The sequence below is a fragment of the Hyperolius riggenbachi genome, chromosome 10 (genome assembly GCF_040937935.1).
Source record: "Hyperolius riggenbachi isolate aHypRig1 chromosome 10, aHypRig1.pri, whole genome shotgun sequence".
NCBI lineage: Eukaryota > Metazoa > Chordata > Amphibia > Anura > Hyperoliidae > Hyperolius > Hyperolius riggenbachi.
Window position 1 is genome coordinate 125,992,125 of NC_090655.1, and position 21,115 is coordinate 126,013,239.

The window sequence follows — 21,115 nt, forward strand, 5'->3', positions numbered from 1 at the left end:
GGCATCTGATGAGTGCAAGATGGTTCAGTGTGGAGGACACTGAGTTTGGGTCCTCAGCCATTCTTATGCCCCTGCTTCAGTAGGAGGGAGTGAGGGCGGGGAGCCATACACCCCCTTCAAAGATGAGATGAGCCCTCCCCTTATCCTGGGGCTAGAAATCATATCTACCCATATATGGGCTCTAACTCACAGAACCGTACAGGTCAGGGCAGATTTATTAACATTTTCAGGTCTGTCTCGATTTACACAGCGCCCTGATACCAGACATGAGGGGTGGGACCCCTGTGGTATCATCAGGGCACTTTGAAACTGCCTAGCTGGCAGTCCTTACCTCCGAAGGTTCTGAAACTTCCTCAGAACCAGCACCGGGGCTCATGCTACACTTCCCCCATGTTCGGTGAAGCTGCCATCTCAGGAACCCCAGAAATATGACAGATCTGGGAAGTTATGGATTATGCCATGAGACTGAGGTTGTGTTCTAGCTGCTAACAGCTGACTTTCCTTTGATCTTTAGCAGAGAACAGAGTGTCCAGACCTCCCGTGGATTCGTAGCCTGCTTGGCTGCACCTAGGCATCCTTTGGTTAATTAACATCTCCATGAGATCAGCTAAGTGTCACCTGGTTCCCAGAGCCAAAAGGGAAATTGTGCCTTCCACAGGGAATATGTCCAAGCTAATTAACACCTTCCCCCCAGGCTGTCATTTCAGCTAAGACAGATTTCCCAGCTGTTCCTAAGCAGAGGGATACTGCACATCAGATCTTGGTTTTATTGATCTAAGGCGCAATCGATGCAGGAATCGAGTGCGATCGTTCTTTTCTTCACGGGCGGTTCCAGGACGCGCCTGCGTCCCCGCAATCGTCCGTGACAATTCACTCATTTTTTTTTTATTAATTTGGTGTTTATATGGATTATTCATTCAGTTGGACTGATTCCCTTATTCTTGTGCCACCTCCTTTACATTTTGCATAATAGTTCTGCCAATGCTTCACTAATGTGAATTGTATTGGTTTCAATAGTTTTATGCTACTTTGTTTTGTTGTACATATTTGTCAGTGATGAGGTACATTGTGCGGACAGGTTTATTCCTCGTAGGGCAGTTCCCAGCATCTGACAGCTCTCTGACAGCAGAGCTCCTGATAGGAACAGGATCCCTGCCAAGCAGTAACGGATAAGAGGTTAGGTATAGCCAGTGAGATGCAAACGATTCCTATTGGATGCTCATTTAGGTTTTGTTCACATCTAAAATAGAAAATGCTGACCCAGCATTTTTCAAATTTTTCTTTTTTTGCGCTTACCTGCGCGCTGCAATTTTTTTTTTTATAAAGCGCTTTTCTAAGCGCTTGTTCACAGTGAACTCTTTCACCAGAAAATGAATAAATGCAATGTATTTATTCATGAAAGCGCTGGGGAAATTTTTTTTTAAGCGCTTTGCAATTTCCCTATACCTTCCATTGTAGGCAAATCGCCCCAAAAATGGTACAGGCAGCGCTTTGGTGAGCGAATCGAAATCGAACCGCTCAGATGTGAACACGCTCTTATGTAATCATTGCACAAGAGCTTTTAGGGCCCTTTTCCACTAGCAATTGCGCTAAATGCTAGCGATTCAGTAAAGTCCAAAATTTCCCGGCGATTTCCCGACGTGTACGTTGCGATTTTGCTATGCGCTGCATAGCAAAATCGCGGCAAAAATCGCTCCGCGTCGCGATTTAGTAAAAACGAATTGCGGTAGTAGAAATTACCTACTGCGATTCCTATGTTATTTAGCAAACCGTAGCGATTAAAATCGCTAGCGATTTGCGATTCAGCAAACGCTCTAGTGGAAAAGGGCCCTTAGGGTGATTTTGAAAATCGCCTGCTATTAAAAAAAAAAAAAAAAAGGTAAAAATGCCCTTCGTGTGAACAAGCCCTTAATGCAGCAGATTGCTGCATTTAACTGGTCAATTTCCCCATTGTATAAAATTGGCATTAGCTAGGAGTTCTCAGCATCTCTGTAGTACAGATGGTCATTGACCGGTTTCAGAATTCCAGCTTTTTATGCAAATTAAGGCAGCTTGGACTCTAGCCAATCAATTTTACTTATTGATTAATCTCTTTTGCATAGAGATAATCAGTGTGTAGGATGTAGGTCCTTTTCCACAAGCAGTTGATAGGCAGTGAAAAGACTGTCAAACTCTTATAACTACTTGCTGCCTGGTAACTGCTCACTGAGCAATTCAGCCGCCTGTGGAAAGGGGCCCTTATGTTGCTTGAAAATGCAGCAATCCACTCACCAGCTACTGCATCAGTTTAGCGCAGTGCCAGGTTGCAATCGTTCCATAAAATTAGCATTAACATAAAACTATTAGCAGCATCTCACTGGCCATCTCTATTACCAACTAAAAAGCCTCTTTCACACGTGCAGTGAAGTCACCGCCTGTCAGCTGATCTCCTGCACCGGCCAGGCGCTTGTTAGTGCTCAGTATTAGCGCTGCTCAGTCCCCCCCCCCCATCCATGGAGTCAGATCTGAGTGCGGCCACAGCTGTGCTCACATGTAACATGACTCCTTCCTCTGCAACTCTGTAACACCACCGCATGTTAGCGTATGACTTCCATGGTGTTACAACCGCTGCAATTCGGCTGCATTTAAATTTTCTTCCGAATTGCACTTGTGGGCAGTAGACTGGAGACTGAACTGCTCGGCAAGCGCAGTTCCGGCTCCCATCTGAAAGGGCCCAAGTAAGTAGAGGCATACATGTTGCTGGCAGCAGCCCTGCTAACAGAGAAGGATGTGTTTCATGTTGGGGGAGGATTTTATTCTGCACCATTTAACCACTTGAGGACCTAGGGCTTTCTACCCCTTAAGGACCGGCCACTTTTTTTCCATTCAGACCACTGCAGCTTTCACGGTTTATTGCTCGCTCATACAACCTACCACCTAAATGAATTTTGGCTCCTTTTCTTGTCACTAATAAAGCTTTCTTTTGGTGCTATTTAATTGCTCCTGCGATTTTTACTTTTTATTATATTCAGCAAAAAAGACATGAATTTTGGCAAAAAAATGATTTTTTTAACTTTCTGTGCTGACAGTTTTCAAATAAAGTAAAATTTCTGTATACATGCAGCGCGAAAAATGTGGACAAACATGTTTTTGATTAAAAAAAACCCATTCAGCGTATATTTATTGGTTTGGGTAAAAGTTATAGCGTTTACAAACTATGGTGCAAAAAGTGAATTTTCCCATTTTCAAGCATCTCTGACTTTTCTGACCCCCTGTCATGTTTCATGAGGGGCTAGAATTCCAGGATAGTATAAATACCCCCCAAATTACCCCATTTTGGAAAGAAGACATCCCAAAGTATTCACTGAGAGGCATAGTGAGTTCATAGAAGATATTAATTTTTGTCACAAGTAAGCGGAAAATGACACTTTGTGACACGAAAAAAAAAAAAAAAAAAGTTTCCATTTCTTCTAACTTGCACCCTAAAAAAATGAAATCTGCCACGGACTCACCATGCCCCTCTCTGAATACCTTGAAGGGTCTACTTTCCAAAATGGGGTCATTTGTGGGGTGTGTTTACTGTCCTGACATTTTGGGGGGTGCTAAATTGTAAGCACCCCTGTAAAGCCTAAAGGTGCTCATTGGACTTTGGACCCCTTAGCGCAGTTAGGCTGCAAAAAAGTGCCACATATGTGGTATTGCCGTACTCAGGAGAAGTAGTATAATGTGTTTTGGGGTGTATTTTTACACATACCCATGCTGGGTGGGAGAAATATCTCTGTAAATGACAATTTGTTAATTTTTTTTACACACAATTGTCCATTTACAGAGTTATTTCTCCCACCCAGCATGGGTATGTGTAAAAATACACCCCAAAACACATTGTACTACTTCTCCTGAGTACGGCGATACCACATGTGTGGCACTTTTTTGCACCCTAACTGCGCTAAAGGGCCCAAAGTCCAATGAGTACCTTTAGGATTTCACAGGTCATTTTGCGGAATTTGATTTCCAGACTCCTCCTCACGGTTTAGGGCCCCTAAAATGCCAGGGCAGTATAGGAACCCCACAAATGACCCCATTTTAGAAAGAAGACACCCCAAGGTATTCCGTTAGGAGTATGGTGAGTTCATAGAAGATTTTATTTTTTGTCAAAAGTTAGCGGAAAATTGATTTGTATTGTTTTTTTCACAAAGTGTCATTTTCCGCTAACTTGTGACAAAAAATAAAATCTTCTATGAACTCACCATACTCCTAACGGAATACCTTGGGGTGTCTTCTTTCTAAAATGGGGTCATTTGTGGGGTTCCTATACTGCCCTGGCATTTTAGGGGCCCTAAACCGTGAGGAGTAGTCTGGAAATCAAATTCCGCAAAATGACCTGTGAAAGCCTAAAGGTGCTCATTGGACTTTGGGCCCTTTAGCGCAGTTAGGGTGCAAAAAAGTGCCACACATGTGGTATCGCCGTACTCGGGAGAAGTAGTACAATGTGTTTTGGGGTGTATTTTTACACATACCCATGCTGGGTGGGAGAAATATCTCTGTAAATGGACAATTGTGTGTAAAAAAAATCAAAAGATTGTCATTTGCAGAGGTATTTCTCCCACCCAGCATGGGTATGTGTAAAAATACACCCCAAAACACATTATACTACTTCTCCCGAGTACGGCAATACCACATGTGTGGCACTTTTTTGCACCCTAACTGCGCTAAAGGGCCCAAAGTCCAATGAGCACCTTTAGGCTTTCACAGGTCATTTTGCGGAATTTGATTTCCAGACTACTCCTCACGGTTTAGGGCCCCTAAAATGCCAGGGCAGTATAGGAACCCCACAAATGACCCCATTTTAGAAAGAAGACACCCCAAGGTATTCCGTTAGGAGTATGGTGAGTTCATAGAAGATTTTATTTTTTGTCACAAGTTAGCGGAAAATGACACTTTGTGAAAAAAACAATACAAATCAATTTTCCGCTAACTTTTGACAAAAAATAAAATCTTCTATGAACTCACCATACTCCTAACGGAATACCTTGGGGTGTCTTCTTTCTAAAATGGGGTCATTTGTGGGGTTCCTATACTGCCCTGGCATTTTAGGGGCCCTAAACCGTGAGGAGGAGTCTGGAAATCAAATTCCGCAAAATGACCTGTGAAATCCTAAAGGTACTCATTGGACTTTGGGCCCTTTAGCGCAGTTAGGGTGCAAAAAAGTGCCACACATGTGGTATCGCCGTACTCGGGAGAAGTAGTACAATGTGTTTTGGGGTGTATTTTTACACATACCCATGCTGGGTGGGAGAAATATCTCTGTAAATGGACAATTGTGTGTAAAAAAATCAAAAGATTGTCATTTGCAGAGGTATTTCTCCCACCCAGCATGGGTATGTGTAAAAATACACCCCAAAACACATTGTACTACTTCTCCCGAGTACGGCAATACCACATGTGTGGCACTTTTTTGCACCCTAACTGCGCTAAAGGGCCCAAAGTCCAATGAGCACCTTTAGGCTTTCACAGGTCATTTTGCGGAATTTGATTTCCAGACTACTCCTCACGGTTTAGGGCCCCTAAAATGCCAGGGCAGTATAGGAACCCCACAAGTGACCCCATTTTAGAAAGAAGACATCCCAAGGTATTCCGTTAGGAGTATGGTGAGTTCATAGAAGATTTTATTTTTTGTCAAAAGTTAGCGGAAAATTGATTTGTATTGTTTTTTTCACAAAGTGTCATTTTCCGCTAACTTGTGACAAAAATAAAATCTTCTATGAACTCACCATACTCCTAACGGAATACCTTGGGGTGTCTTCTTTCTAAAATGGGGTCATTTGTGGGGTTCCTATACTGCCCTGGCATTTTAGGGGCCCTAAACCGTGAGGAGGAGTCTGGAAATCAAATTCCGCAAAATGACCTGTGAAATCCTAAAGGTACTCATTGGACTTTGGGCCCTTTAGCGCAGTTAGGGTGCAAAAAAGTGCCACACATGTGGTATCGCCGTACTCGGGAGAAGTAGTACAATGTGTTTTGGGGTGTATTTTTACACATACCCATGCTGGGTGGGAGAAATAACTCTGTAAATGGACAATTGTGTGTAAAAAAATCAAAAGATTGTCATTTACAGAGGTATTTCTCCCACCCAGCATGGGTATGTGTAAAAATACACCCCAAAACACATTGTACTACTTCTCCCGAGTACGGCGATACCACATGTGTGGCACCTTTTTGCACCCTAACTGCGCTAAGGGGTCCAGAGTCCAATGAGTACCTTTAGGCTTTACAGGGGTGCTCAAAATTTAGCACCCCGCCCACTTGCCAGGACAGTTAACAAACCCCACAAATGACTCCATTTTGGAAAGAATACACAACAAGGTATTCCATGAGGGGAATGGTGAGGTCATTGAAAATTTTATTTTTTGTCACAAGTTAACGGAAAATGACACTTTGTTAAAAAAAAAAAAAAAAAAAAAATTCTGCTAACTTGTGACAAAAACTAAAATCTTTTATGAACTCACCGTGCACCTCACATAATACTTTAGGGTGTCCTCTTTCCAAAATGGGGTCATTTGTGGAGTCTGTCCTGGCATTTTAGGGTCTCTGCAATCATTACATGTATGGCCAGTATTAGGAGTTTCTGCTATACTCCTTATATTGGGTATACAAGTAATGCACTCTGGGCTGAAAGGAAAAATGAACGGCAAACATACCTTGCTCCACATCAATGGCAGATCTTCCTCCACATCAATGGCAGTGATAACCTCAGGAGAGAGACACCCTGTGCCACCCTGCACTCAGGGTGAGCCACCAACTTATGTGACTGGGCCTCAGAACTTTAGTATACAGCATTATGCCTGTAGGATACAGCAATATGCCTGCCAATAGAGATGACTCTGTGTGGCATTAAAGCATCATCATAGGCCCAAATCACATATAAACCGGGGGTGTCCACACTCAAGGGAAATTCAAACATGCCGTCTTATATCGCCAACCCAGGACAGATCAGCAATATCAAGCATGGAAACCGATCCTTCTTCCCATTTTTATGCTTACCCGTTTGGTCTTCAAGCTTACCTCTCCTCTCCCTGCGACAATGTGCGAAAGACCACTGAGTGTGTGCCTACTCCTGTGTCTGGAGTTCCCTAGGTTCTAATAGTGTACCTGCTCGTGGTACCTCTCAAAACACGGCCCTACGCATAGACCAGGCTGGTCAGGACAGCGGGGACAATAATAAACGGTGTCACTCCTTGTTCCAGCCCTGCTGCAGACACGGCAACGTTTTCTTCGGATGCGTTGACCTGGGGCACACGGAAGCTGATAGGCGTAATGCCTTCCATGCAGTCGGCTAGTTGCATCTGGGGGGGGGGGCCTGGCACCTCCTGGATACAGGATGTCCATAATGATCTCTTCCTGAAATTGGAGGAAAGATCCAGTTCTCCCAGCCTTACTGTAGAGAACAAAGCTGTTGTAAACTGCCAATTGAATCAGATAAAAAGACACTTTCTTATACCAGCGTCTTGTTTTCCGGGTAACTAAATAGGGCGCTAACCTCTGGTCATTGAAGTCCACCCCTCCCATGTTGACATTATATTCGTGGACGACAAGGGGCTTTTCAATGACCGCAGTTGCCCGTTGAATTTGGACTGTCGTGTCTGTGTGAATGGTGGACAGAAAGTAAACGTCCCTCTTGTCCCTCCATTTCACCGCGAGCAGGTCTTCAGTACGCAAGGCGACCCTCTGCCCCCGTAAAAGTCTGGTGGTAACGAGCCGTTGGGGGAAGCCCTGGCGACTAGGCCGCGCAGTGCCACAGCATCGGATTCCTTCTAACTTTAAGTGCTGAAAGAGGGCCACACTTGTGTAATAATTGTCCACAAAAAGATGGTACCCCTTCTGGAACAAGGGTGACACCAAGTCCCACACAACCTTTCCACTGCTCCCCAGGTAGTCAGGGCATCCGACCGGCTCCAATTTTGAGTCTTTTCCCTCATAGACCCTAAAACGACATGTATAGCCTGTGGCCCTTTCACAGAGCTTATACAGTTTCACCCCATACCGGGCGCGCTTGCTTGGGATGTACTGTTTGATGCCAAGGCGCCCGGTAAAGCGTAAGAGGGACTCGTCTACGCAGATGTTCTGTTCAGGGATATAAGCATCTGCAAATGTTGATGACAGGTGGTCTATGAGGGGCCGAATTTTGTGGAGCCGGTCATAAGCAGGGTGGCCCTTTTCATGACAGGTTTTGTCGTCGTTGAAGTGCAGGAAGCGCAGGATGGACTCAAATCGTGTCCTGGACATGGCAGCAGGGTACAAGGGAACATGATTTACTGGGTTCGTAGACCAATACGACCGCAGTACATTCTGTTTCATTAGTCCCAAGTGAAGGATAAGGGCCAAAAAGATTTTAATGTCGGAAACTTGGACTGGTTTCCACCCGAAAGGCTGGGCATACATGCTCTCCGGGTGCTCGGTGATGAATTGTGTGGCTTTACGGTTGGTCTCAACCACAATTAAGTCCAAGAGAACCTGGGTGATGAACAGCTGCAAAAAGTCTAGGGCCGTTCCTAGATGAGCTGTCGCCACCTGGACTCCAGACTGGGCGGTGAAAGGGGGCACTACGGGTGCGGCGGAATCAGGGGATTGCCAATCTGGTTGTGCCAGCACCTCTGGGAGTCTATGGGTACTACGGGCCCGTCTTCTTGTTGGTGGCTGCGACGGGGGTACTACTGCACTTGCCACCGTACCAGTTTCAACTTCCATGCTGACGCTCACCACTTCGTCAGGGTCTACGGAAGCACTGGCACTAAGTCCAGGAGATGCTGCGCTGCTGGTGCCTGCCTCACCAAGAAAACTATCAACAGCGCTAGCACCACCCTGCTGCCCTTGAGGCGGATCCTGCGCCACCTGCGGTCTAACGACTTGGGGTCTGGTACGCCTGGCTCTAGCCGGGACCATAGCCTCGTCATCACTATCGGTCAGGGAACCACTGCTTTCTACAGGTTCAAAATCGGACCCGGAAGATTCGACGGATGATTCTTCCCAAAAGAACTCATCCGACTGGTCCATGTACCTGTATACCTCGTCATCGGAAAGCCCCCTTCTTGCCATTTTGGATTGCTAAATTTATGGGGTTTTCCTCCGAGACTACCCAGAAAAAAAGAGCACCTACCTAGCAAAAAGGGAGTATTTGAGAGGTATTGGGGTTGGTGGGAAGTGGGGTCTCAGAGGCAATCAAACAATCACGGGACAATCAAATCCAATTACAGCACAATCGACTCCAATCACAGCACAAGCAGATCTGATGCACTCGGAAGGTGATGGGGGGAGGGTGGGATTGGGTGTGGCGGGAAGTGGGGTCTCAGGCAATCAAACAATCACGGGGCAATCGAAGCCGATCACGGGACAATCAAATACAATTACAGCACAATCGACTCCAATCACAGCACAAGCAAATCTGATGCACTCGGAAGGTGGTGGTTGGAGGTGGTGGGGGGTGGGGTTGGGTGTGGTGGGGGGGAGGGTGGGGTTGGGTGTGGCGGGAAGTGGGGTCTCAGGCAATCAAACAATCACGGGGCAATCGAAGCCGATCACGGGACAATCAAATACAATTACAGCACAATCGACTCCAATCACAGCCCAATCAAATCTGATGCACTCGGAAGGTGATGGGGGAGGGTGGGATTGGGTGTGGCGGGAAGTGGGGTCTCAGGCAATCAAACAATCACGGGGCAATCGAAGCCGATCACGGGACAATCAAATACAATTACAGCACAATCGACTCCAATCACAGCCCAATCAAATCTGATGCACTCGGAAGGTGATGGGGGAGGGTGGGATTGGGTGTGGCGGGAAGTGGGGTCTCAGGCAATCAAACAATCACGGGGCAATCGAAGTCGATCACGGGAGAATCAAATACAATTACAGCACAATCGACTCCAATCACAGCACAAGCAAATCTGATGCACTCGGAAGGTGGTGGTTGGAGGTGGTGGTGGGGGGGGGGGGGGGGGGTTGGGTGTGGTGGGGGGAGGGTGGGGTTGGGTGTGGCGGGAAGTGGGGTCTCAGGCAATCAAACAATCACGGGGCAATCGAAGCCGATCACGGGACAATCAAATACAATTACACCACAATTGAATACAAGCGCAGCACAATCGAATACAAGCGCAGCACAGTCAAATACAATGCACTTGGACGGTGATTAGGGGGGGGGGTCTGAGGGCGATTTGAGGGGATGGGGGGTTGATCAGGAGCCTGCACGGGGCAGACTGAGTCCTGATCTGATGAGAGGCAGACACAGGGGGTTACTGATCAAAGATCAGTTAGTGATTGCTGGGGAGGACAGATGTAAACAAACAGCAGGGGATGTAATCAGAAGGGGGGTACGAGGGCAATCGAGGGCCTGGGCAGGTGATCGGTTACCCCCGCGGGGCAGTTAGGGTCTGCTCTGATGGGTGGGGGTGCTGAGGGCTGATGGACAGGTGATAGACAGGTGATCAGAGGGGGATCAGAGGGGGATCAGAGGGTAATGTAGCTGTATACAAATGTATACAGTATACAGGGGGGTAGTCTGGGATGGGGTGTGGGGGTGATCTAAAGGTAGGGAGGGGGGATCAGGGGTGACTAGGAGGCAGTTAGGGACCTAAACTAAGGGGCAGCGTCGCTAGTTAGTGGCAGGTGGGGGGGGTGGGGGTTTTGCAGGGGTGCAAGGGTGCTGGGCAGGGGTCTGCTGGGGTGATCAGGGGGGGTATGAGGCCTGGGGTGGGTGATCAGGGAGGCTGTGGGCAAAATCAAGCTGCGTGCAGTGAGACTTACAAGTGCTTCCTCCTCGCTGGTGGTCTCTGGAACAATGAGACCACGAGGCGAGGAGGAAGCACGTATAAGGCACTTTGTTTACCTAACAAAGTGCCTTATACTCAGGGATTGGCTGATCCTGCGGATTCCTCCGCTCGCCGGCTCTGCTAAGTGGCCGGCGAGCGGAGACAAAATGCCCGTGCTTCGATCCCGGGCGGAGGATCGCGTCACGGATGACGCGATCGCTCCGCCCATGCCCTTAAATGGACCGCCGCCTCTGTGGGTGAGGCCGTCCTGCAGGGCTCCACTTCCCCGCCGCCCCTGTGTAGTGGGCGGTCGGGAAGTGGTTAAATGAGTGACTATAGGGGTGGCACAATCTACCTATCATGAACATAGCTGATTTTAGCTAATAAAATAATGTGCACAAGAGGTCAAAGTTATTGCTTAGAGCTGGGGGGATTGGCAAGTACACAACTAAGTGACGGAGGTCAGAAGAGCTCACTAACTGTGTGTGTGCGTGGGGGGGGGGGAGAGAGAGACTGGAGCAACTGCCATTCTAGCTAGAAGCATCCTCTCCCTTTGATGAGGAATTACATGCTGCTGGTGATGTGGTTTATAATCTCTGAGGCCCTTTGCAAGTCTCTGGCTCTGCCGCGGACACATGTACAGTAAGAAGTCTGTGTGATAGGGAGGAGGGGGGCCAGAGCAGTATTAAACAACACATCGCCAGCAGCATGTAACTCCTTATCACAGGTAGAGGCTCTGTTTAGCTAGAACTGCAGTTGCTCCAATCTTCCCCCCACATGAGTAGTGAGTTTTTTCTGACCTCCATTGCTAAGGCCCTTTTTCCACAGGCAGTTGAAGTGTGTGCTCAGCAAGCAGTTACCAGGCAGCAGCAAGCAGTTGTGAGAGATTGAGAGGAATTTCTCTGCCTATCAACTGCCCATGGAAAAGAGGCCTTAGTTGTGTACTTCCCATCTTCAGCAATATGTACTGTCACACACCACTTTACATTTCATCAGCCATTACATTTTTGCAGCTTGGACTTCTTGTGCACATTATTTTAATAACTAAAATCAGCTTTGTTCTAACTTCTAGTTATTTGTGCAAGGATTCCAGACTGAATGCCTTTTTTTTCATTAATAATATTTGTGCATTGCTTGTAACTTTTTGCATTATTAATCGTTTCTCTTTACCTGACTGGCTTTGCAATGCTGCTTCCCTGTATTGTAGGTCAGATGTAACGCGGTTAGACTGAACTGCCATCTGCAAATTGTACAGACTCCTCCCCTTATCCCATCATGACCCAGAGAAACAAGCCAGTCTCCTCTTGTGAAGAGTTGACCCTGCCCACCTCTTTCCTGTGGTACACATGGGAGGAAGTTAAAGGGGAACTGAAGCAAGAGGTATACGGAGGCTGCCATATTTATTTCCTTTTAATCAATACCAGTTGCCTGACAGCCCTGCTGATCCTCTGCCTCTAATACTATTAGCCACAGCCCCTGAACAAGCATGCAGCAGATCGGGTGTTTCTGACTTTAAAGTCAGATCTGACAAGACTAGATGCATGCTTGTTTCTGGTGTTATTCAGATACTACTGCAGACAAATAGACCAGCAGGGCTGCCAGGCAACTGGTATTGATTAAAAGGAAATAAATTTGGCAGCCTCCGTATACCTCTTACTTCAGTTCCCCTTTTATGGGATCAGTTGGGAGATCCGAGCAGAGGAAGAAACTCCCAACTCTGCTGGTAGCTGTATAAATTGTGTACAGAGTTCTTGGTCTTGTGACTGACTTTTGCAAGCAGTGTTTCTTTAGGACGTCTGCATCAAATATATAGCATTGTAACTTAAACAATAATAATAAAAAAAAAAAAAACAATCATGACAATAAACTAAGATTTAAAAAATATTAAAGAAATCTCTTTATCTTAGAAATAAGTCAAACAAAGTAAAAACAATTTATATTCCCATTTTCTGTGAATAAATCGAAAAAAAAAAAATTATTTAAATTGGTAGGTTTTGCACTAAAGCTGGGTACACACTATTCAATCTGTGGTAGGTCAGGTGAATGACTGATATCTTGCGGTTACCAATTATTTACTTGTCTAAACCTCAATCTACATGTTACAATTCCACATGCGATCAGTCAAATTAGACTAGATCGATTAAATCCGACATGTCCGATCGGGACTCGATCGATAGTGTGATCGATTTTGGTTAGTTATCAATCCAAAATTGACCGAGTCCCGATGGGACATGTCAGATTTAATCGATCCAATCGAATTTGATTGATTGCACATGGAATTGTAACGTGTAGATGGGGCTGAATACCTACTGGTGCACAGTGGTAGCACAAGACTTGTCTTCTAAGTTTTCCCCTTCCTGATACAGTAAAAGCTATGAGCGTGTCACAGCCTATGGAGCTCCTGACTGGCCCTGGCTGATTCATACTTTCATCACATGCTTAACTGGAATGTTTGTAGTTCATAAATTATTTTTTGCTACATTCAATGTCTATTAAATCTAATGTTTAAAAACAAAACAGTGTGTACTAAGCAATAGTGTTATCCAACCGCACTCTTAGCAAAGGCACATTTACAGGAAAGCAATTGGGGGGAAAAAAACATACAATATTTATTTGTAGTAAAAACAGACATTTTAAATAACAGTATTTAAAGTGAATAAAGTAGATTACAAGAAGGAGAAATGCTAAACATCACCTGGTGGATAAAAAAAGGTATCTGTTTACACCTTTAGCTATTTGTCCATGTAATTTAGCAGAGTGAACAGTCCATCATCCCCACTGAATGTCTCATAGATGAAATTGTGCTGCACTTGGTAATGTGTATCCCAGTGCTGTGAAAAGCTCGGAGTGCATGAGGCTCAAGCCACAGCATCAGATTAGTCTGGAAAATTCAGCACCAGCGGAGGAAACTTCAATGATAAAACAACTCTTCACATGAAAAAGAGAGTAGCAGAGGCTCACCCTGTCACAAACAATCCAGGCACTGAGCAGTGATTGCAGGCTTAGCCAGTCATTCCTCAGTCAGTCAGTTTATCCAGAATAGCAGTTTGCTATTTCCCACTTGTTGGTTCAGTTCCAGGCACTGTTCTCTGTATTGGAGATAATGTTGTGGTCCCAACATTGACCGGTTTCTGAGGTTCTGATTCAGAGGACTCTTGCATATCCACAGACTCACTTCCATAGGCGCTGTCAACCATCATTTCTCGTGCTGTTTGTATAAAAATAATAATAATGCTGAGTTAGAGGCTACTCTCCAGGCTTAATCGTTAGAGCACAGATTCAAGCCCACACACCCTCCCCAAATAGTGCATTAATAAATACATACCCTATTTGCAGCAAAACCATGTGACCACAGCTGTGAGAATCTACTGATGATTAAGGCATTGGAAATGTTTCCAACTTTTGCAAGTATGATGGCAATTTGTACATACGACGAATATGGACCAATCCAACTTGGTTCCATCTCATCAGTCTATTTTCAAATCTAAATTGCACCCAAACTTGCAGAAACTGGGAAAAACGTGGCATCTCACTGTCTCTTTCCTCAGTCTAGTGACAGAATGATGCTCTCTGGAGAGGTATTGCTAAACTGCAAATCACATAACTCCAACCATTTGGATTAATAGAGGAGATAGTTTCATTCTAGCAGGAAGCCTGCATGTAAATTGTGCAGGATAGCCTCACATTGCTGGACACACAACCATGTTGTAAATTCCAAAGATTTGGGTATTTTTCAACCTTTTTGAACATTAGTTTTTATGTTAAATGATTACTGAGGGAGGAATATGTAGAATACTAAAGCTTGGAGAGATTAACACATGTTCAGAGGTGAGATAAAAATGTTAAAGTGAAAAGAAACTAACTAGAGCTTATAGTGCTGGCCATTAAAGGGGAACTGAAGAGAGAGGTATATGGAGGCTGTCATGGTTATTTCCTTTTAGACTATACCTGTTGCCTGGCAGCCCTGCTGATCCTCTGCCTCTAATACTATTAGCCATAGCCCCTGAACAAGCATGCAGCAGATCAGGTGTTTCAGTGGTTCAGACTTATAAGTCTGATCTGACAAGACTAGCTGCATGCTTGTTTCTGGTTTTAATCAGATACTACTGCAGAGAAATAGACCAGCAGGGCTGCCAGGCAACTGGTATTGATTAAAAGGAAATAAACATGACAACCTCCATATACCTCTCTCTTCAGTTCCCCTTTAAGGATAAGCAGGAACAGTTTAGCAAAAATAAGAAAGTGTCTCATCATGTATCTGCGCACGGCTCTTCATCTTCTTTGCACTCTCACCTTCACAACTGGAAGTTCAGCTATGAAGGTGGAAGTGTTGGGAGGATGGAGAGTGGCATGTAGCACAGCAACGGTATAAATAGTTAACCACTTAAAGAGACTCTGTAACATTAAAAAGATCCCCTGGGGGGTACTCACCTCGGGTGGGGGAAGCCTCCGGATCCTAATGAGGCTTCCCACGCCGTCCTCTGTCCCACGGGGGTCTCGCCGCAGCCCTCCGAACAGCCGGCGACTGTGCCGACTGTCAGTTCAATATTTACCTTTGCTGGCTCCAGCGGGGGCGCTGTGGCGACTTTCTGCACGGAAATAGACGGAAATACCCGATCTCCGTCGGGTCCGCTCTACTGCGCAGGCGCCGGAAACTTGCGCCTGCGCAGTAGAGCAGACCCGACGGTGATCGGGTATTTCCGCCTACTTCGGCGCCGAGAGGCATCAGAGCGCCTGCGCAGGAGCCAGGAAGGTAAATATTGCGTCACGGCTGTACGGAGGGCTACAGCGAGACCCCCGAGGGACGCAGGACGGCGTGGGAAGCCTCATTAGGATCCTGAGGCTTCCCCCACCCGAGGTGAGTACCCCCCAGGGGCCGTTTTGTCGTTACAGTTCCTCTTTAAGGACCGTGGGCTTTACCCCCCCTTAAGGACCGGCCACTTTTTTTCCATTCAGACCACTGCAGCTTTCACGGTTTATTGCTCGCTCATACAACCTACCACCTAAATGAATTTTGACTCCTTTTCTTGTCACTAATAAAGCTTTCTTTTGGTGCTATTTGATTGCTCCTGCGATTTTTACTTTTTATTATATTCATCAAAAAAGACGAATTTTGGCAAAAAATGATTTTTTTAACTTTCTGTGCTGACATTTTCCAAATAAAGTAAAATTTCTGTATACATGCAGCGCGAAAAATGTGGCCAAACATGTTTTTGATAAAAAAAAAACCCATTCAGTGTATATTTATTGGTTTGGGTAAAAGTTATAGCGTTTACAAACTATGGTGCAAAAAGTGAATTTTCCCATTTTCCAGCATCTATGACTTTTCTGACCACCTGACATGTTTCATGAGGGGCTAGAATTCCAGGATAGTATAAATACCCCCCAAATGACCCCATTTTGGAAAGAAGAAGGGTGTATTTTTACACATACCCATGCTGAGTGGGAGAAAGATATCTGTAAATGGACAATTGTGTGTAAAAAAAATCAAAAGATTGTCATTTACAGAGGTATTTCTCCCACCCAGCATGGGTATGTGTAAAAATACACCCCAAAACACATTATACTACTTCTCCCAAATACGGCGATACCACGTGTGACACTTTTTTGCAGCCTAGGTGCGCTAAGGGGCCCAACGTCCTAACCACAGGTCATTTTGAGGCATTTGTTTTCTAGACTACTCCTCACGGTTTAGGGCCCCTAAAATGCCAGGGCAGTATAGGAACCCCACAAGTGACCCCATTTTAGAAAGAAGACAACCAAAGGTATTCCGTTAGGTGTATGGCGAGTTCATAGAAGATTTTATTTTTTGTCACAAGTTAGTGAAAAATGACACTTTGTGAAAAAATAAAAAAAATCAATTTCTGCTAACTTTTGACAAAAAATAAAATCTTCTATGAACTCGTCATACACCTAACAGAATACATTAGGGTGTCTTTTTTTCTAAAATGGGGTCAGTTGTGGGGTTCCTATACCGCCCTGGCATTTTACGGGCCCAAAACCGTGAGTAGTCTGGAAACCAAATGACTGTTCAGGGGTATAAGCATCTGAAAATTTTGATGACAGGTGGTCTATGAGGGGGCAAATTTTGTGGAACCGGTCATAAGCAGGGTGGCCTTTTAGATGACAGGTTGTATTGGGCCTGATCTGATGGATAGGAGTGCTAGGGGGTGACAGGAGGTGATTGATGGGTGTCTCAGGGGGTGGTTAGAGGGGAAAATAGATGCAATCAATGCACTGGGGAGGTGATCGGAAGGGGGTCTGAGGGTTTGGCCGAGTGATCAGGAGCCCACACGGGGCAAATTAGGGCCTGATCTGATGGGTAGGTGTGCTAGGGGGTGACAGGAGGTGATTGATGGGTGTCTCAAGGTGCGATTAGAGGGGGGAATAGATGCAAGCAATGCACTGGCGAGGTGATCAGGGCTGGGATCTGAGGGCGTTCTGAGGGTATGGGCGGGTGATTGAGTGTCCTAGGGGCAGATAGGGGTCTAATCTGATGGGTAGCAGTGACAGGGGGTGATTGATGGGTAATTAGTGGGTTATTACAGGGAAGGACAGATGTAAATAATGCCCTGGCGAATTGATAAGGGGGGGTCTGAGGGCAATCTGAGCATGTAGGCGGGTGATTGGGTGCCCGCAAGGGGCAGATTAGGGTCTGATCTGATGGGTAACAGTGACAGGGGGTGATTGATGGGTAATTAGTGGGTGTTTAGGGTAGAGAATAGATGTAAGCACTGCACTTGGGAGGTGATCTGATGTCGGATCTGCGGGCGATCTATTGGTGTGGGTGGGTGATCAGATTGCCCGCAAGGGGCAGGTTAGGGGCTTTTTGATGGGTGGCAGTGACAGGGGGTGATTGACAGGTGATCAGGGGGGATAGATGCATACAGTACACAGGGGGGGGGGGCTGTCTGGGGAGAATCTGAGGGGTGGGGGGTGATCAGGGGGGGTAAAAAAAATAGCGTTGACAAGGAGTGATTGATGGGTGATTAGGGGGGTGATTGGGTGCAAACAGGGGTCTGGGGGGGTGGAGAGGGGGAGGTCTGAGGGGTGCTGTGGGCGATCTGGGGCAGGGGGGGGGGGGGGGGAGGGGAGAAATCAGTGTGCTTGGGTGCGACATAGGGTGGCTGCAGCCTGCCCTGGTGGTCCCTCGGACACTGGGACCACCAGGGCAGGAGGCAGCCTGTATAATACACTTTGTAAACATTACAAAGTGTATTATACACTTTGTATGCGGCGATCTTCGGGTTAACATCCCGCCGGCGCTTCCGTATGGCCGGCGGGATGTTGCGGCGGGTGAGCGGAGACAGGCGCCAACGGAGGATCGCGTCACAGATGACGCGAACGCTCCGCCCATGCCCCTACAAGGACCGCCGCCATTTGTCAATACGGCGGTCCTTGCGGGGTCCACTTCCCGGCCGCCAATTGTCAATACGGCGGTCGGGAAGTGGTTAATCCCTTCAACTGCAGACTGCAAGTGTTGTCAGACATGTTGGAAACTCTCAATGTAATGACCGTTTCAGGGCCATGGTAGGTCCTCTCTGTTAAGGCATCCTGTTTTTGCCTTGACAAAGGAGACCCGCCGTAGCCCTGAAATGGTTGTTGGTGACTAAATGGACATTTGGTGTTTGAGATGACAAAACTACTATTTACTACCATTTCTACCACAGTGTGCAGACCCTTTAGATTAGGGGTGTCGAACTCAAATATAAAGTAGGCCGAAATTGAGCTCTGGGAACAAGTTGCGGGCCAACTTCAATGTCTAGTAGCCACCTCTCGCCCTTATAAAATTCCCTGGTATCTAATAGGCCCCCTCCATCCCCTATACAGTTCCCTGATGTTTGTAGTCCTCCCTCTCCTAATACATTTCCTTGATGTTTAGTGATCCTCCCTCTCCTATACAGTTTCCTGTTGTTTAGTGCCCCCTCATCTATACAGTTCCCTGGTATCTAGTGCTGTCCCACTGCTCATATGGCTTTCCTGGTGATCTAGGGCCTCACCTCCAATATAGCTTCCCTGGTGGTCTAGAGAGGGCCAAATATAATGTAAAGTGGAAAAAACCCCTGAGGGCCAAATCTGATGGCTCAGAGGGCCAGATTTGGCCCACGGCCGGAGTTTCACATGTATGCTTTAGATACATTCTACATAGAAAAGAACATGATGCATGGCTACAGTGAGAGAGGTCCGGGGCCCCTGGCCATCGTGTGAACCAATCGTGTGTTTTTAAACGTTTTTTTTCAGCTCTAGGACATGGCAGACAGGTGAGCGGTTAGGGAGGGACCCCTGTGGGAGGAATGCCTGCACGGGGCGGTCCTGCTAGTGACGCAATCTTGCGATTTGCGTCCAACTGAAGCCTCCCACCTGAATGCTAATGGCTGCTAGATGTGGTATGGCAGGTAAAGGGTGTATGACAGTGCATCCTGATTGGCTGACGAGCACCTGCTGACGACTTAAATGTAGCTGCATGCATGTATTGCTGTGTTCTATTGCTTGTGTGTGTCGAATTTAGCATTCAGTATGGAGGCAGTGTTGGTGGGTTTTCTGGATGTGAGAGGTCCAGAGCCTGGGTGTGAAAGGTCCAGGCCCACCTGCACTCCCCTCCAGGTATCGCGCATTGGCCTTGGGGCCCCGGCCAGTGAGAGAGGTCCGGGGCCCCTGGCCATCGTGCGAACCAATCGTGTGTTTTTAGATACATTCTACATAGAAAAGAACATGATGCATGGCTACAGTTAAGCAGTGTGCCAGTACAGTGATTGTTACTAAAACTGTCACCCTGACAATTTACACTCACAAAAGGTGACAAGAATTGGGCAAGGCTTAAAAGGAATCCTGCAACTTTAGAAAAAAAAAAAGTTAGATGGTCCTGAGCCTTGGCGATATATCCTGGAGCCCACTGCTGTTGCACAGGGTCCCTCTGAACATATCTGACAAGAGCTTGTTCTTGTGGCCACACTCCCCTCCATGTATGAGAGTGGCCACACCTGCACAATAACCTTAACCTCTTGAGGACTGCAGTGCTAAACCCCCCTAGTGACCAGGCCATTTTAAGCAAAATGTGCCACTGCAGCTTTAAGGCTAAGCTGCAGATCCGCACAACACAGCACACACGTGATTTCCCCCCCCTTTTCTCCCCACCAACAGAGCTCTCTGTTGGTGGGGTCTGATCGCCCCCAGATTGTTTATTTTTTTGGTTGCAAATATTTTTGTTACTCTTTTTTTAAAAAAAAGCGTGTTCTTTTAAATATATTCCCTCCCTCCCTCCCTCCCTCCTTCCCCACAGCCAGCCAATTGTGGCGATCGGCTGTCATAGGCTTCTGCCTATGAGAGCCGATCGCTCTCCAGTGTCCCAGGGGGACAGCCGTGTCACATGGCTGTCCCCAGTACAGCGCTGCTGCCGATCGCAGCGCTGTACGGGTAAATAGACGGCGATCACGCCGTCAATCAGTCTCCCGAGCGGCAATAGCCGCTCGGAGACTGAAGAGGGTGCGGAGCTCCGCCCTCCGAGAATGAGATGCGCGCGCAGCGTGCGCGCGATCTCATTTAAAACAGAGCCCCAGGACTTTACGCCAATTGGCGTTAGGTGATCCTGGGGCTGCCGCCACGGCCACGCCTACCGGCGTGACGCGGTCGGCAAGAGGTTAAAGGGAACCTTAACTGTGGATAGGAAAAAAGTTTCACTTATCTGGGGCTTTCCCAAGCCCCCTGCAGCAGTCCTGTGCCCTCGCAGCTCCTGAAGTGTCATCCAGTCCCCCGCTGCGACTTAGTTTCATCTTCGGCGACTGCCAGTCAGCTCCCGGGAACGCGTCCTATTGTTCGCCTTCCCCGCTGTGAAACGCATCATGCAAGCATACTTCGCCTGCACATGACGCGCTTCACATTTCTGCCAGACGCTATATGCAGCTTTTCTATAATGCTCACAATGTTCTGACTATTGTTTCTGCTAACCTGCAGCTCTCTGCCTGCTGTGTGACAAACTCCCAGCCCTACACAGCAGAAGATTAGATACTCCTCGGATCTGAATCACCCCATGATGAATTCTCTTATCTCACCCTTATTTGGTTGTATTTCTCAATCACATGCCTGGTGTCTCTGTATGGTTTAAGTGGTTTCTTCCTACCTATAGGGAATGCATGTTGTGTCTGATTAATGCAAATGGTGTTGGTGTGTTTTACAGCAGAGGGAGGAGTACTCTGGTAGCAATCCACACACTTCCCTCCCAGATACGGCCAAGAATCTGTCCTGTGAGGATTCTTCCATGTAGTACAACATGTTCTAGCCAACATCAGCAGCAGAGATAGAACCTCCCTCCCCAGTCAGAGAGGAAACAAGTGTTG

The 21,115-nt window shown here is 46.8% G+C and overlaps 2 protein-coding genes across 4 annotated transcripts in view; one reads left to right on the top strand and one right to left on the bottom strand.

The window, feature by feature from the left end:
- Positions 1 to 21,115, top strand: part of LOC137535995 (PH and SEC7 domain-containing protein 1-like) — a 492,113-nt gene that overhangs the window by 446,201 nt on the left and 24,797 nt on the right. The window lies entirely within an intron of this gene.
- The window catches only part of NFKB2 (nuclear factor kappa B subunit 2), an 83,732-nt gene continuing 75,271 nt past the window's right edge, over positions 12,655 to 21,115 (bottom strand). For all 3 annotated transcript variants that reach the window (XM_068257920.1, XM_068257919.1, XM_068257921.1), the window contains exon 23: positions 12,655 to 13,989. In XM_068257920.1, the coding sequence (XP_068114021.1) occupies positions 13,832 to 13,989 (158 nt within the window). In that variant the 3' untranslated portion in view covers positions 12,655 to 13,831. The remainder of the gene's footprint in view (positions 13,990 to 21,115) is intronic.